The sequence below is a fragment of the Caretta caretta genome, chromosome 26 (assembly GCF_965140235.1).
Source record: "Caretta caretta isolate rCarCar2 chromosome 26, rCarCar1.hap1, whole genome shotgun sequence".
NCBI classification, from domain to species: Eukaryota; Metazoa; Chordata; order Testudines; family Cheloniidae; genus Caretta; species Caretta caretta.
In genome coordinates this window covers 14,525,367-14,540,044 of record NC_134231.1, presented here as the reverse complement: position 1 = coordinate 14,540,044, position 14,678 = coordinate 14,525,367, and the positions used below count along the sequence as shown (strand labels likewise).

The window sequence follows — 14,678 nt, the reverse complement described above, 5'->3', positions numbered from 1 at the left end:
CTGACTTTATTGATGATCTTGCAGAGGTGCCAATGCACACCATATATCTTCTTCACCGCTGAGATTATTGTTAAAATAAAAAACACACTGGGAAAAAACCATCTTGGCTGGCCCAGCACAGTGAGTAAGAGAAATGCTGACTACTAGGAGCTCCTGTCTGCATCGGATTCCCCACTCCTGCTTCCATGTTTGTCTAAATGTGATGTTTACACTCGTACATTTCTCCCTCACCTGGCTCTGCTGTGTCGTCCCCCCCCCAGGCATGAGTACAGCCCAGGCCATAGCAGGCCCTCACCCCTGTTCTGCTGGCTGTCGGCAGAGCTGCTGGGGCTGTCTCTGAAGTTGGTGACTTTCTTCACATGGCGCTGTTTTCCCCGCCTGCTTGCCGTTCCTTCAGACGCACGCCTGGCCCCGTCTCCTGTCACAGAGCAGATTCTGCATCACACACACAGGGGCAGGCACTCCCACCGAGCAGGGGCGGCAGCTAAAAGCGTGTGACATTTCAGCCTCCTCCCCGCCCCCGCTCATGCATGGGAGGGAGTTGAGGCAGGAGTCTCTTTTCTGGGTTAGTGAAATGTGAAATCTCCACGCTGAGGGCTCCTCTCTGGGCTGCACATGAGCAGAGTCGTCAGCTGGCTCGGAGAGGGTCTGAATCCCTTAATCAAGGGGGTGTCTGACAGGTCCCGCCGCTCTGAGCCTGTGGGCGGCTAGAGGCGATTCCTCCTCGCTCAGTCCTGTCAACACACGGTTGTCTTTTATCAGCACTCCAGCCTTTGCCTGACATAACCCCATTGCCAGGTGGTTCTGGCCCACCTCAGGTGGGGCTGCACCGCGACGGCAGGCATTGAAGCCGTTCCCAGTTCAGCGGTGGCTGTGAAACGCACGGCCTCGCGTCCCGGCGGTTATGAAATGGAATCTATCCATTCAAATAAACGTCAGGGCCTGAGAATTATTGGCCTCACAGACCTGGGGATGACATCACTGCCAGCCAATCAGGAAGCTCCAGCTGTGCCCCCGAGTTCTCAAGCCATTTCTTAATTCATGTTTTGATGCGTCTGTTGGACTGGACGGGGGGCATGCTGAGCTGGCTCTCCAGAGAGACACCTGCCGTGCTCAGAGTGTGGTTAGGGGGGAGACTGCTAGCCCCAAGCCTCTTTGAAGGAGATCCTATGAATGAGAATCCTGGATGTCCTGCACTGCTTGGCTGCAAAACCAGCTGGCCCTGAGGTGGGGAGGGTTGGTCGTTAAGAATTGCTATGGAGGGACACGTTAAAAAACTCACCATGTGGAGTCAAGCAACCCACCAACTTGTCATTAGAACTGACTGGCATTGTGTGTGAAGGGAGACACCACTCCCCGTTAAAGGGCATGTGCAAGCCAGCCCCTCCGTTCGCTTTCCTACGTGTGGGCTGGGATGCAGAGAGAATCTGGAATGGTTAGAGCGAACCCCCCCCCCCCCACAGATCTACACTGTCAGAGGCCCACATGGGTGGGGGAGCATTACCTAATGGCTAGAACCAGGACTCTAGGGTTCCACTCCCACCGCGGTCACTAACTCAGCGTGATGTTGGGTAAATCTGGTCCCCGCTCTGTGCCTTAGTTCTCTTCATAAAACGGAAATACTAGTATTAAGGGTGTAGAAGGAAAGAGAGAGGAACTCCGAGTAGATCCAGTGCAGAGAACCAGAATCCTGGATTAGGTCGCGTCTGAAGGAAGAGTGAATGAGGCAGAGGTCTCCCCCGACCCAGCTCTCCTGGGATACGTGGTAGTGCGTAGCCTGGTAAATCCCTTTCCCTCTGTGGCAGCACATAGTGGGGGGCACACCCTGGCAGCCGTGCATGTCTAGGCGAGGCATGAGCAAGCTAGGCAAGAAATGAGGTCTCCCCATGGAGCATCAGTGCCTGTAGGAGCCGGGGCAGCCCAGCTTGCCCAGAAGCAGCCCTATAAAAGCTCCTCAAGGGCGTTTCACTGGCCAGGCTGGATGGCAGCCTTCGCTGGCATGGTAAAATGTCCGCCAGGGCACTGCTTCTTGCTAGCAGGGGGAACATCCCCTTCAGTGGGCAGGGCTCCAGCTGGTGCAGTGATGGTTGAGCAGAAGCCGCACAGTGAATAGTTGTTGATGTGGGAGGGTGTAAAGACTTGGGATGGGCACATAACTCATGACAACAGTCATCCCCCCACCCCCACCCCAAGTGAGTGCCCATAAAGCCTTCATCTTCTCCGCATGGTGCTGAGAGTTCCCACAAGGCAACTCGACAGCAAAGAAAACGTGCACCATCTCAAAATGATGTAAGAAGCTTTTCAGTACATAAATGTGGTGTTAATGGCCGGGGCGCGAATCTGTTGTCCTGTGACCCCCACTGGAAAGCTAGAGTCTCTCTTTTCTAGCTGTATATAGTAACTATTTCGAACCCTCGGGGACCATTGTAAAATGCCAAGTATTCCTCCTCCTGAGCCTTGGGCTAGTCTATCTTTGGGAGCTAAATTCAGTGTTCGGGAGGGAAAGAAGGAAATCAGGTACATGGAGTGGGCTGGGTTTGGTCTGCAGCCACTGAGCTGTTTGGGATACCAGCAGTAGCCCCACGGTAGTGGGTTAGTGGGCAGAGTGCAGGTGAAGGAGTCAGAGGTGGGTGATAAATGTAGTTTAGCCCGAAGATTTCCGGGGGCCAGGGCGGTTCAGAACAATCATTTAATTTTATTTCCTTGTGCATATCTGGTTGCAGCAGAGCATCTGTTGCTCTATATTTATTCCGCCCCCTTGACTGGGAGCTGCCAGCCTGTTGATTCACTGGGGTGAAAACCTGGCCAGTGAAACACCATTGAGGAGCTTTTATAGGGCTGCTTCTGGGCAAACTGGGCTGCCCCTGCTCCGTGGGGAGACCTCATTTCTTGCCTAGCTTGCTCATGCCTCGCCTAGAGTAGTGACTCCTGGACTGGGCTCCACTCTGGGCCCAGGCCTGGCTGGCTGGCTGCACCTTGTCTCGTGCTTGCTGGGCTGACGGTGCTTTTGGCCTGTCTTTGTCCCCAGATCAACCTGAACAAGGTGGGGGAGTACTGGTGGAGTGCCATCCTGGAGGGAGAGGAGCCGATCGACATCGATAAGATCAACAAGGAGCGTTCAATGGCCACGGTGGACGAAGAGGAGCATGCCGTGCTGGACAGACTGACCTTCGACTACCACCAGAAACTGCAGGGCAAGCCCCAGAGCCATGAGCTGGTAGGTCCTTTGCAGCTTGCGGGGAAGCAGGATGTCAGCTGGCCGGGCAGATCCTTGCTGATGGCTTGATTCTGACACTGCGCCCAAGCACTAGGGGATGGCTGTGCCTGGCTGGACTGAGTAGGGACTTAGCAGCAAACGCTATCCCTCCTCTTGCCCAGCGTGACTGCTGGAGCTGTAGACCTACCCTGGCTTCCTGACGGGCCCCAGCTGCTCTGCCCCTAATGGATCCCACTCCATGAGCCATCTCCGGGGAACTGAGCACCACCCTCTTGCCATTTGCTGCCTGGACGTTGTGTCCTGTGTGGCAATGCTGACTCCTCCATCACACCCCCCCCCCCCCCCGTTGGACCTCAGCAAGCATCATTTTCCCCACACGCCTCTCCCATGCCCTCCTGTGTAGGCGAGCCTTACTCCATACCCTGCAAGTCACCAACTCCCAGCCCTCGCAGCCCAGCCGGCATGCGTTCCATAGCCCGCAGTCCTCTGAGAGCCCTGCCGGCCATTCTGGAGAGGGCTGGTCAAGGACCAACAGGAAGAGGGGGTCTGGTCCCTCGCGGCCGGGAGTGGGGGAGAGGCAGTCGCCCAGTGTCACGGAGTCCCTGGGCGATGCTCTGGAACTGCTCCCCATGAAGCCAGTCAGGACTCTGGGGCAGTCGCCTTTCTGTGAGCAGCCTGTCTTCAGGACACGCAGCTCACACAGCTTCCACCTTCCTGGGTCTGACCTCGGAGCATTCAGCATCCTCTGCCCCTCCGTGCGCTTCCCACAGCGAGTCCGCTCAGGCGGGGCTCCTGGGGAAGCCAGAGGGTCCTGCACCCCAACTTCGCAGTCAGACGTGACTCTCAGCCAGCCAGTAAAACAGAAGGTTTATTAGACGACAGGAACATGGTCTAAAACAGAGCTTGCAGGTGCAGAGAACGGGACCCCTCAGCTGGGTCCATTCTGGGGGGCAGTGAGCCAGACAACCACGTCTGCACTTCACTCCATGTCCCAGCCAGCCCCAAACTGAAAACCCCCTCCAGCCCCTCCTCCTCTGGGCTTTGTTCCTTTCCCGGGCCAGGTGGTCACCTGATTCCTTTGTTCTCCAACCCTTCAGCTCTCACCTTGCAGGGGGGAAGGGCCCAGGCCATCAGTTGCCAGGAAACAGGGTGTTGGCCATTCTCTGTGTCCAGACTCCTGCACACACCTGCCCTCTAGGGCTCTGCAATGATCATACACACTTACCCCACCCCCTAGATACTTAAGAACTGCCTAGGGGAAACTGAGGCACCCCCACACTATTCAGAGGAAACATTAAGAACAGTCCCACTTCGTCACACCCAGTATGCAGGTCCAAGATCTTTCATTCTTAACCAGCTGAGCTGCACCCAGAAGCAAGCGGGTAATGGCCAGCCTGGCCTCTGCTGTCTCTGAGCCGCAGCCCTGCGTAGAGCACGCTCCAGTAGCTGAGCCTGCAGCTGAAACAGCCAAGATTGCTGAGGGTGGCCAGGAACGGTCCGTGTCCTGCCATCTGGAGGTGAAAAGGGACATGTCACTTCTGCTGCCTTCCCCCAATACCCCGGGAGCCTTGACTCCATCGGCTGGCCTGTGGCTCTGCATCACCAGAAAGCAAAGCTGGCTTCTCCCAGTGGCCTGGACCCTGCTGCTAGCAAGCAGCCACCAGGGCAGAGTAGGCTCCCGCTCACTCTCCCATAGCAACAGTGGCCCAGCAGGGTGGCTTTTAGGGGGAGCGGTGGGGGAGCGGCTCGGGGAGCTGTTTGAGCGCCATCTCGCTGCCCCAGGGCAGGGCTTGGGTGCAGGTCTGTCATGTGACTCCCTCTCGTTGCTCGGGAGCCCAGCCCGGTGGCTCTGTGAGGCGGAGAGACCAAAGCAGGAAGCACCTTTCGGCTTGGTGTTGACATGCAAAGCTCTCTGGGAAATGAGCGGGGACCTCGTGGTTCTCTGTTCTTTGGCACAGCCCCTGAGCTGAGCCACTCCCTGAGTCTGCAGGCTGCTGGGAAGGCCAGGCGTGGAGCTGACCTGGGGGGTTCCTTAAACTCGTTCCTTGGAGACAGCTGAACAAGCCTGAGGGTTGTGAGGCACTTGATTGAGGCAAAGGGGTGGTGACCCCGGCTAGGGAATGGCAGAGACCGGTGGGGCATTGAGACCAGCCTGGGTGGTGGGACCGTGTCTCCGTCAGCTGTGTATTTCCTCCGTAGACTTGACTCAAGTGCGTTGCGTTTTCAGAAGGTGCACGAGATGCTGAAGAAGGGCTGGGACGTAGAAGGCTCCCCGTTCCGGGGCCAGAAGTTCGACCCCGCCATGTTCAACATCTCCCCGGGGGCCGTGCAGTTTTGACGACGCCCGGCGCGAAAGGGAAGATCACATCCACGCTTGGGATCGTGAGGCCAAGGCCAGCGCCTCTGTGTGTAGCCAGCTAGCGCGGGGGCCGAGCCTGGGCTTCCCCCTCTGCCTGTTCCCACGAGTGACGTCCGGCCACCCCTTTATCCTCGCGCTGTTTGCAAACAGCCAGCCGCCAACCGGCTGGGGCGGGGGTGTGGTTGGGGGGGCGGGGGGAGCGTGAGTGCTTCCTCCCCCCATGCCAGCGTGGTGTGTTTGAGATGCATGTGGGGCAAGCCTAGCAAACGCAGAACGACGTCCTCTGTCACCACGGCAACCAGCGGCTGCTGGTAGCGTTTCCCTTTCTCTCTCGCTGGCGATGGCCCCGGTTGCTGCTGGGGGGGTGGGGGGGGAACCTAGGCAGCTGTTGTTTTTCAGGAATAGATAATGCTTGTTGAGGTGACTTTGAAGTTTGTCTTTCTTGCTTTTGGGGAGCCCGTACCAGCCCCCCGTGCCTGACACACACACACCCCCTCCCCCCCGAGATGGCAGCGCTGCCCTATGGCTCTGCGGCCCCGTTTAAAAGTGGCTGATCTGTCCTTGCTGGTGGTGGGCGTCTCTAAGGGGGACCCCAGGGTGCTGGCAGCGGGAGGGAAGAGCTGCAGCCTCAGACACCTGGTAGCGGAGATGGCGCAGACCATGCCATGCTCCAAGCGCTATACACCTGCAAAGCCTGGGCCTGGGACCAAGTGTGGCACTCTGCGCCCACGCATCTATCCGCACGTGTCCAGTTCTCCACTGGCCTCGGCAGCTGGGGTTCTGTGAGTTGCTGGTTCTGTTAACAAGGTTTTCAGCTATGGCAGAGATCAAGGGGCCAGGCCTGCCCTGTGCCAGCCTTTGCTTATATACACAACCCCCTAGGGCTCACATTGTGTAATCAGCCCAGCTTTGGGTACCTAAAGCACCCTGGGGGCTGATTTCCAGAGGCAGCAAGCACCTGCAGCTCCCGCTGTCTTTGCTTGGCTTGGGAGTCTGAAAACAGAGCCCTAGGGGCATTGCATTGGGCACCCAAAACTAGCGGCCGCTTTATTGAGAATCGTGTCCCCAGCTACTGGCGGGGTGTCTACGCCACAGCTCGGAGTGAATTCCCAGCCTGGGAGCCACATCCTATCTCTGCTCAAGGTCTCGTGCTAAAAGGGGCAGGGTGGTCATGGCGGCCGGGGAGGCAGCATGGGTACAGTACGAGCGGGTGGGCAGAGCTAGCAGGTGTCTGTCTAGCCAGCGTAGTGGTCAGCAATGTAGCTGCTCAAGCAGGATACGGTGGGGCTGGTCTGCCACTGCTCCCCTGACCTCGGAAGGCGTTAAAGCCAGGCGCTCAGACCGCTGCATCCTGTGTCCTCTCCGTCGCCAAGAAAACACACTGATGCCCCGCTTCTCCAAGGAGGGTCAGAGCCTGGAAAACCGGCCACCTGCAGGCTGCCGGTACCTGCTGTAGCAGCAAGCCCCACGGGACTCAGCAGAAATAATCGTCTGTGACTGTGTCCTTAAAGACCGTATCCTAATGCACACACACTGGGGGCTGAATTAAGGTTGTCTAGGCAACCTTCATTTGGGCATTTCCTAGCTTTTGATTTGCGACCGTAATCATGTTCCTTGCACCTAGGTGTGTGTGTGTGTATGTAACTTCCTAGGGTCTTATAAGAACAAGCTGGAAACAAACCCAACAGGAATTCCAGCATGTGGAATCATATTAGCTCCCCTGTGGATCATCAGCAGGGTTGAAACCTGTAAATCCTGCCCCAGACCTCTGCTGCTTGAGCTAACGGACCGACTGATAGCAGTAGTAGGTTGTCATCCTCGCTGTGGACCAGTATGAGAGGGGGATGGGGTGCTCTGCCAGTGGGTTTTACAGCTATTTGCGGACAGCAGAGGAACGGTGAGACTCGGGACTCCTGGGTTCCAGGTGCGGGAGAGGAATATTGTGGGCACAACTTACTTTGCCCCCAGGCCTGACTCCTCCTGCTCTGTCCCTTCCAAACTGGCCTTGTTCCAGTCTGGATCTTCTCTGCCCCTGGTCCCACTCTCCTCCCCTAGCCTAGCCAATCTCCACTCCTCAGGCTTCTTATGACAGTCCCAGGCTCTGTGACCAGCCCATTCTAATCTGCCTCCAACTCCCAGGCTCTTCGCCCCTCAGCTCCTTGCCCAGCCAGTCCCAGTTGCCCTTCCTCCTGGCTCCTTATCTGTTCTCTCTTCCCCCTCCATCTGTTCTCTCCGCCCCCCTCTGGCCCCTCCCCACTGGCGCCCAGTCCCAAGCTGTGCCCCCCCACCCCCTTTGCAGGCTTCTTGTCCCAGTCTCCGCCCCGCTGATACCAGTTCTCCCCCTGCATCCTTGTCAGATCTGTCTCCTTTCCCTGTCCCACTGACTCAGCACCGGTTTTCTTGCCCAGCCAGTCCCCCGCACCCCCAGCTCCATATCCATCTTCCCCTGCTCACCCTACTGACTTCCCGTCCCTCCCTGGCCTCTAGTCTACTCAAAGCCCCAGTCCCACTTGCCCTTCACTCCCCATCGGCACCCACCTTTGGCTCCTTATGCCAGTCCGTTCCCCCCTGCTGGTCTGGCACTTGTCCCCTCTCCATATCCATTGGGCAGCCTCCTCCATGCTGCGGGGGCCCCGCCACCGGGGGTCGTTCAGGGTGTGTCTACACTGCAGCCGGGAGCAAGCTTCCCAACTCCGGCAGAGGCGTCGAGCGGCTCAAGCAGGAGTCACTTGCGCTAGACCCAGCGGGGCGGGTGCTGCAGCTGCTGCAGCGGTGGGCTGAGTTGGGCTTGAGAGCCCCAGCCTCCGTGGTCACACTGGTTTGCTAGCTCAGGTCCCGCTCGGGCGGCGTGTGCCCAGCCGCAGTGTAGACGTACCCTGAGAGCGCAGGCGAGAGGCTCTCTGCCCTCCGCTGGGGTGCGCGGACCTGACACAGCTCCGAGGTGCCCTTGCAGTGCTGCTCAGCTTGGGGGGAATTTAGCTGCTAAGAAGTCTACCGGGCACGTGCGAGCTGCGATTTGTTTGTTTGTCCAAATTAGTGCGGATTTTAAGGGGGACGTCAAAAGGCCCCTCCCTGACTCCAGAGCCGCCCCCCTGCCGAATTTCAAGTCCCTGCTCCAAACTGCGCGAGCTTTAGAGCGTCTTAAAGACAAGGGTGCCGAATTCTGAATGTGGCCACGGTATTTTCCCCTAGCCTCAGGCTCTGGGGCCGCCTGCGGCTGAAACTTTCCAGCCACATTCAGCCTGGGGCCGACTGCTGCTGCTGTGGACGATTTCAGCCTGAAAGGCTGCAGTTTGGCAAAGTTGGAAGCAGCTCCAAACGGACGTGGCAGGCTCCTAAACACAGACGCTGTGGTCTACACAGAGCCCCACTGGACCCCCCTGCAGGGCCCGATTGCGGAAGGGGGCGGGGCTTGCACCCCCTTCCCGTATGTGCCTGAGGGCCACCCCCTAGAATAGCCCCTGGGCCCCCTCGCCATCACAGCTGGGTCTCCTACTCCTGGGTTAAGTCAGTTCCTCTGCCTGTTTAAAGGAGCCCAGCCTGTGTGTTCTGCTGGCCGGCTCCCCTCTCCTTTAGGCCCGGTTGGGTCAGTACCTGTAGCTCCTCTCCCTCAGCCTGGAGGCTACCCAGCGGTTATTCTCGCTTCGTTCTTCCTTGTCTCCTCTTCTGCGGGTCTCTTCCCAGGCCGGGGCGGCCCACAGGCCAAGCAGCTCTAGCTGCCTGGGCTGCGGTGGGCGCAGCCTGCTTCATTCTCTCCGTGAGCCCCGCAGAGGCTGGCAGCGTGCTCCAAGCCGCACCCGGGAGCCAGCGACCGGCACCCCGTTGCCGCCACACGCGGCTGCACTGGGATTTGTCCGCCTCCCTCTTGCTTTACAATAAACATGTTTGTCTGAGCAACTGTGTGCACATGTATGTGACTCTGCGAGGAGCCCCTCCTTCCCCCTCTGGGGGACATGCGTTGGGCTGGATCCAGCCTGCTGCTTTTTTGGGACAGTCAAGGCTCCAGCTGGGACCTGCCTTAGAGCCGAGCGACAAAGCAGAGCAATGCCCAGCAGCCGGAGCCAAACCTCCCCCGGGGCTGGGGCTCCCACCACCCCTGCAGGAATGAACTGGAGTTGGATAGATCGCCCTGGGGGCGAGGAAACGCTCTGCCATTCAGCAAGGAGCTAGGGCTCAGGTGTGTGATATTTTCTACTGGCCGCTGGATTCACCCGTTAGCCCTGACCACATCTTCCCACCAGCTGCTTCCTTTTTGCAGCCACCGTCCTGTGTTGCCTGCTGTTCCCTGGGCAGCGGCAAGTCCAGCTGGCTGGGCATGGGGACGGGAGAGTTGGATGGTGTGACGAAGTGGGCCTGTTCTTGATGTTTCCTCCGAGCATTGCGGGGGTGCCTCGGTTTCCCCTATGCAGTTCTTGAGTCTCTAGGTGGTGGGGTAAGGGTGTATGATCATTGCAGAGCCCTAGAGGGCAGGTGTGTGCAGGGGTCTGGACACAGAGAATGGCCGACACCCTGTTTCCTGGCAACTAATGGCCTGGGCCCTTCCCCCCTGCAAGGTGAGAGCTGAAGGGTTGGAGAACAAAGGAATCAGGTGACCTCCTGGCCCGGGAAAGGAACAAAGCCCAGAGGAGGAGGGGCTGGAGGGGGTTTTCAGTTTGGGGCTGGCTGGGACATGGAGTGAAGTGCAGACGTGGTTGTCTGGCTCACTGCCCCCCAAAATGGACCCAGCTGAGGGGTCCCGTTCTCTGCACCTGCAAGCTCTGTTTTAGACCATGTTCCTGTCATCTAATAAACCTTCTGTTTTACTGGCTGGCTGAGAGTCACGTCTGACTGCGAAGTTGGGGTGCAGGACCCTCTGGCTTCCCCAGGAGCCCCGCCTGAGCGGACTCGCTGTGGGAAGCGCACGGAGGGGCAGAGGATGCTGAATGCTCCGAGGTCAGACCCAGGAAGGTGGAAGCTGTGTGAGCTGTGTGTCCTGCAGACAGGGTGCTCACAGAAAGGCGACTGCCCCAGAGTCCTGACTGGCTTCATGGGGAGCAGTTCCAGAGCATCGCCCAGGGACTCCGTGACAACTGGTGGCAGCGGTGGGATGTACTGCACCCCGTGGATGGTGCTTCCTGCAGTAAGTGACTGGGGAGCAGTAACACGAAGGGGGATTGCCGAGGACCAGGCCTGCTGAAGGCTCAGAGAGGAGCGGTTCGGGGGGCGGTTAACCCCTGGAAGTGTGTGACCAGCGAGAAGGACTGTGCAGTAACAGGGTTCCCCTGGGGATTGCAGCGAGCAGTCCAAGGGGCGGAGGAGTCTGCAGCTCGACCCTGGCAAAGAGGTGGTGACCTCTAGAAGGGCTGGCACACTAGGGGTTCTCCCTGGAAACCGTGGGGAGCTGAGAACACACAGGCCTGTGAGTCCACAACAACTTGGGAAGAGCGGAGTGACGGCCTGTCACTGTCTCCTTAAGAAGGACATTGTAACCCTGTGCAGAAAGAGAGGGTTGACTTTGGAAAGTTCACCAAAGCAGAGTTAATCGTGCAGCTGGAGGAGGATGACCGCTCTAAGGAACAGATTCCTGACCCCAACTGGGGCTATAGCAGGATCTGGGAGCAGCTGGAGTGGGAGCCAGGCATCCCCAAGACTCCTGTCCCTGACCAGACGAGGGTCTTCACGATCGGGTTCCCCATCGGGGGATCGAGAGGGACGGGATTGGAGCTGAGTCCGAGAGAGCAAGAGGACCGTGGGAGACAGCGAGAGCCCGAGAAAGAGCTGCAGAAGCAGCAGCAGCATGAACTGGCGGTGGGGGAGCGGAGAGGCCTAGGGGACCTCCCCAGGGTGAGTGGGGATAGACCCCGGGGGGCCAGTTCCGCAGGGAACCTCGAGACTAAATTGCTGCCCCTAGTTAAGGAGGGGGGGTGTGTGGATGCCACCTCACTGCCTTTGAGCAGGCTGGCGATTTGAACCAGGGGGACCCTGCGGAAAAGCCCCGGTGTCTAGCTCCCTTGCTGGGTCCCAAGGCCACAGACTCCATCAGCCAGATGGGTGGGGAGGTGGACACGCTCCCACTCCTGACCTATATGTCTGTGTGGAGTTTCCTGGGGCCAGGCCCCTCGGACCCCCAGTGGGAGCGGAAGGGGATGGTCAATGGGGAGACATTCCTGGGGTGGCGAGATCCTGGGACAGAGAGAACTGGTGTCAGGCCCCGGGTGGTGCAGCCTCAGATGCTGAGGGGCTGTGTGAGCTGGGTGAGGGTCCCAGGGACGAAGCCCCTCGCCCTGCCTATGGCCCAGATCCCCGTGCAGACCCAGGAGGGGTGGGGCTGGCTGGTCGTTGGGGTGCTCCAGGACACCAGCTGCGAGACCCTGTTGTGGGGTGACTGTGTCTCTTTGGGACAGGATCCAGGCCCTGCTCCTGTAACTGCCAAGGGTTTGAATTTGAATCCAGGGAACCAATCGGCAGAGAGGGAATGGTCAGTGAAAATGCAGATGACCTGGCTGGCAGCAGGGAGGAGCCGCTAGGCTCAGGCTACCTGCCTGCCTGTAACCAGACCCCTGGGGCTGGGTGGGACAGAGAGATGCTCCCTGCCCCCTTGCACACCAGACTGGGGACTCTCGCTGGCTCTGATGCATTGAGGAAAGCAGTGGCCTGCCCCCACTGGGACAGCAAGGGCAGCGCTGAGCACAGTGGGAGCTGAGACCCCAGCTGAGTGGGGGGAGACACAGGCAGGGCAGGGGATCTGTGGGGAGTGGCAAGGTGCTTGGTAAGGGAAGTTTGGATGAGCCTAGGCAGCCTTGTGAGCTGATGGCTGTGTCCAGTCAGCAGGGTGGGAAGGCGAGGAGAGTGGAAGATGAGTGTCCCTGGACCTTACCTGTTAGCTGGGTGGAGAATTGGGACAGTGAAGGAAATGGGTCTCTGTCTGTCAGGGGTATTGACTTGCCTATGGAGGGAGCTACCCTGATCTCCAAGCAGTTGTCTGTGACCAGCCTTGTGTGCTGGGACAAGGGGAAAGAGATCCCAACCTGTGTGTCTGGTAAAGGAGGAAGTGTGTCCGGCTCTTCTTGGTCTGTGGAGCAGACAGAAGGGGCCTTTCAGCCTGTGATGGTTGAGGGTCGTGCAGTTGTCTCAGAGCTGGTTCTGGATTCAGCTAAAGTCCAGGAAGGGAAGGGTCCTAAGTTTCTGTCTGCTCGGGAGAATGGCCCTGTAACTAGGTCGCATCCAGTTAGGGTCTATGTAAAATCCCAGAGACCAGACAATTCTGGTGCTTGTATTTTGCCTGTTGCTAGTGTGTTGTTGGAAAGGGTGTAGCAACTCTGTCTAATCAGGGTGAGATCCTAGCCAGGGCACAAGGAGAGCATGAAGGTGTGTGATTGTGTTACCTACTGAGGGTGTGGAAACCTGTAGCAAGGAGGAAAAGATTCCTGAACTTGTGTGTGGCAAAGGGAAGGAGAAGGCTTCTAACCTTTTATCTAGGAAGTCTGTAAGTTTGCCTGAAAGGGGATTGTGTAGGAATCCGCCTGATGGGCCAGAGGTGATTCTGGATGTAAGGGAGACCCAGAAAGAGTCTGTTGTTGCTCAGGAAAGTGTTCCCCTAGAGCAAGCCCTAGGTAAAGAGGGTAAGAGCAGAATTTCTGGGAGGGGTGAATTGTTGCATAGAAAAGCCCTTGGGAAAGGAATCCTCATGGAGTCTTTGCAAGCAGTTTACTGCAACTGAAGGGTGTGAAAGTGATTTAATCAAGAAAGTTTCAGTTCCTAACAGCCAGAAATTTTCTGTTGTGAATGGATCCACTGACTTTGCTGTTGAAAGATCCAGTGTGGAGAGCTTTGAGAAGGTCTCAGATGGAGTGAAAGCTGTTAAGAAAGGTATACCGTCCTATAACCAAGTGGCTGTGTTTGGCCAGCTTGTTGGGGAGACAAGGTTGTGGAGAAAGGGATGTCTCCATGCTAGTTCTGTAAGTGAACAGTATGTGGCCCAGGTCAAGATGGGGGCCCTTAACCAAGAGAGCCCGAATTGCAGCCCTCCAGACTGGAGCTCTGGGAGAAAACCCAATCCCAGTTTGACCCCCTGGGTTTTTGGGGTGGCCAAAGGGCATGGGCTGCAGAAACCTTCCCACATGCAGCCTGCTAGTGCTATCGACCACCCCCGACCTAAGGGAGGGCGTGAAACTGGAAGGGCCTGGTGTAACTCCTACCAAGGAATGGGAGAGATGCTGGGGCATCCATGGGAACATTGGTGGCTTCGAACTTCCCCAGGTCACCGGGTAAAGTGACCCCGCTCAGTTCAATCTCGAAGGGGGGAGAGATGTGACGAAGTGGGCCTGTTCTTGATGTTTCCTCCGAGCATTGCGGGGGTGCCTCGGTTTCCCCTATGCAGTTCTTGAGTCTCTAGGTGGTGGGGTAAGGGTGTATGATCATTGCAGAGCCCTAGAGGGCAGGTGTGTGCAGGGGTCTGGACACAGAGAATGGCCGACACCCTGTTTCCTGGCAACTAATGGCCTGGGCCCTTCCCCCCTGCAAGGTGAGAGCTGAAGGGTTGGAGAACAAAGGAATCAGGTGACCTCCTGGCCCGGGAAAGGAACAAAGCCCAGAGGAGGAGGGGCTGGAGGGGGTTTTCAGTTTGGGGCTGGCTGGGACATGGAGTGAAGTGCAGACGTGGTTGTCTGGCTCACTGCCCCCCAAAATGGACCCAGCTGAGGGGTCCCGTTCTCTGCACCTGCAAGCTCTGTTTTAGACCATGTTCCTGTCATCTAATAAACCTTCTGTTTTACTGGCTGGCTGAGAGTCACGTCTGACTGCGAAGTTGGGGTGCAGGACCCTCTGGCTTCCCCAGGAGCCCCGCCTGAGCGGACTCGCTGTGGGAAGCGCACGGAGGGGCAGAGGATGCTGAATGCTCCGAGGTCAGACCCAGGAAGGTGGAAGCTGTGTGAGCTGTGTGTCCTGCAGACAGGGTGCTCACAGAAAGGCGACTGCCCCAGAGTCCTGACTGGCTTCATGGGGAGCAGTTCCAGAGCATCGCCCAGGGACTCCGTGACAGATGGCATGGCAGTGTGGGGTGGAGAAGCCCTCCCCAGGGGTAGGTTATTGAGGAATACAGGGGGCATTTCAGGCCGTGGGGAG

At 58.0% G+C, this 14,678-nt stretch overlaps 1 protein-coding gene across 1 annotated transcript in view; it reads left to right on the top strand.

Moving 5' to 3' along the window:
• NUDCD3 (NudC domain containing 3) overlaps positions 1-9,473 on the top strand; it is a 69,616-nt gene extending 60,143 nt beyond the window's left edge. The window contains exons 5-6 of the mRNA XM_048829412.2: positions 3,029-3,217; positions 5,445-9,473. Of these exons, the coding sequence (XP_048685369.1) occupies positions 3,029-3,217; positions 5,445-5,555 (300 nt within the window). The 3' untranslated portion in view covers positions 5,556-9,473. The remainder of the gene's footprint in view (positions 1-3,028; positions 3,218-5,444) is intronic.
• The last annotated feature ends 5,205 nt before the right edge of the window (positions 9,474-14,678 follow it).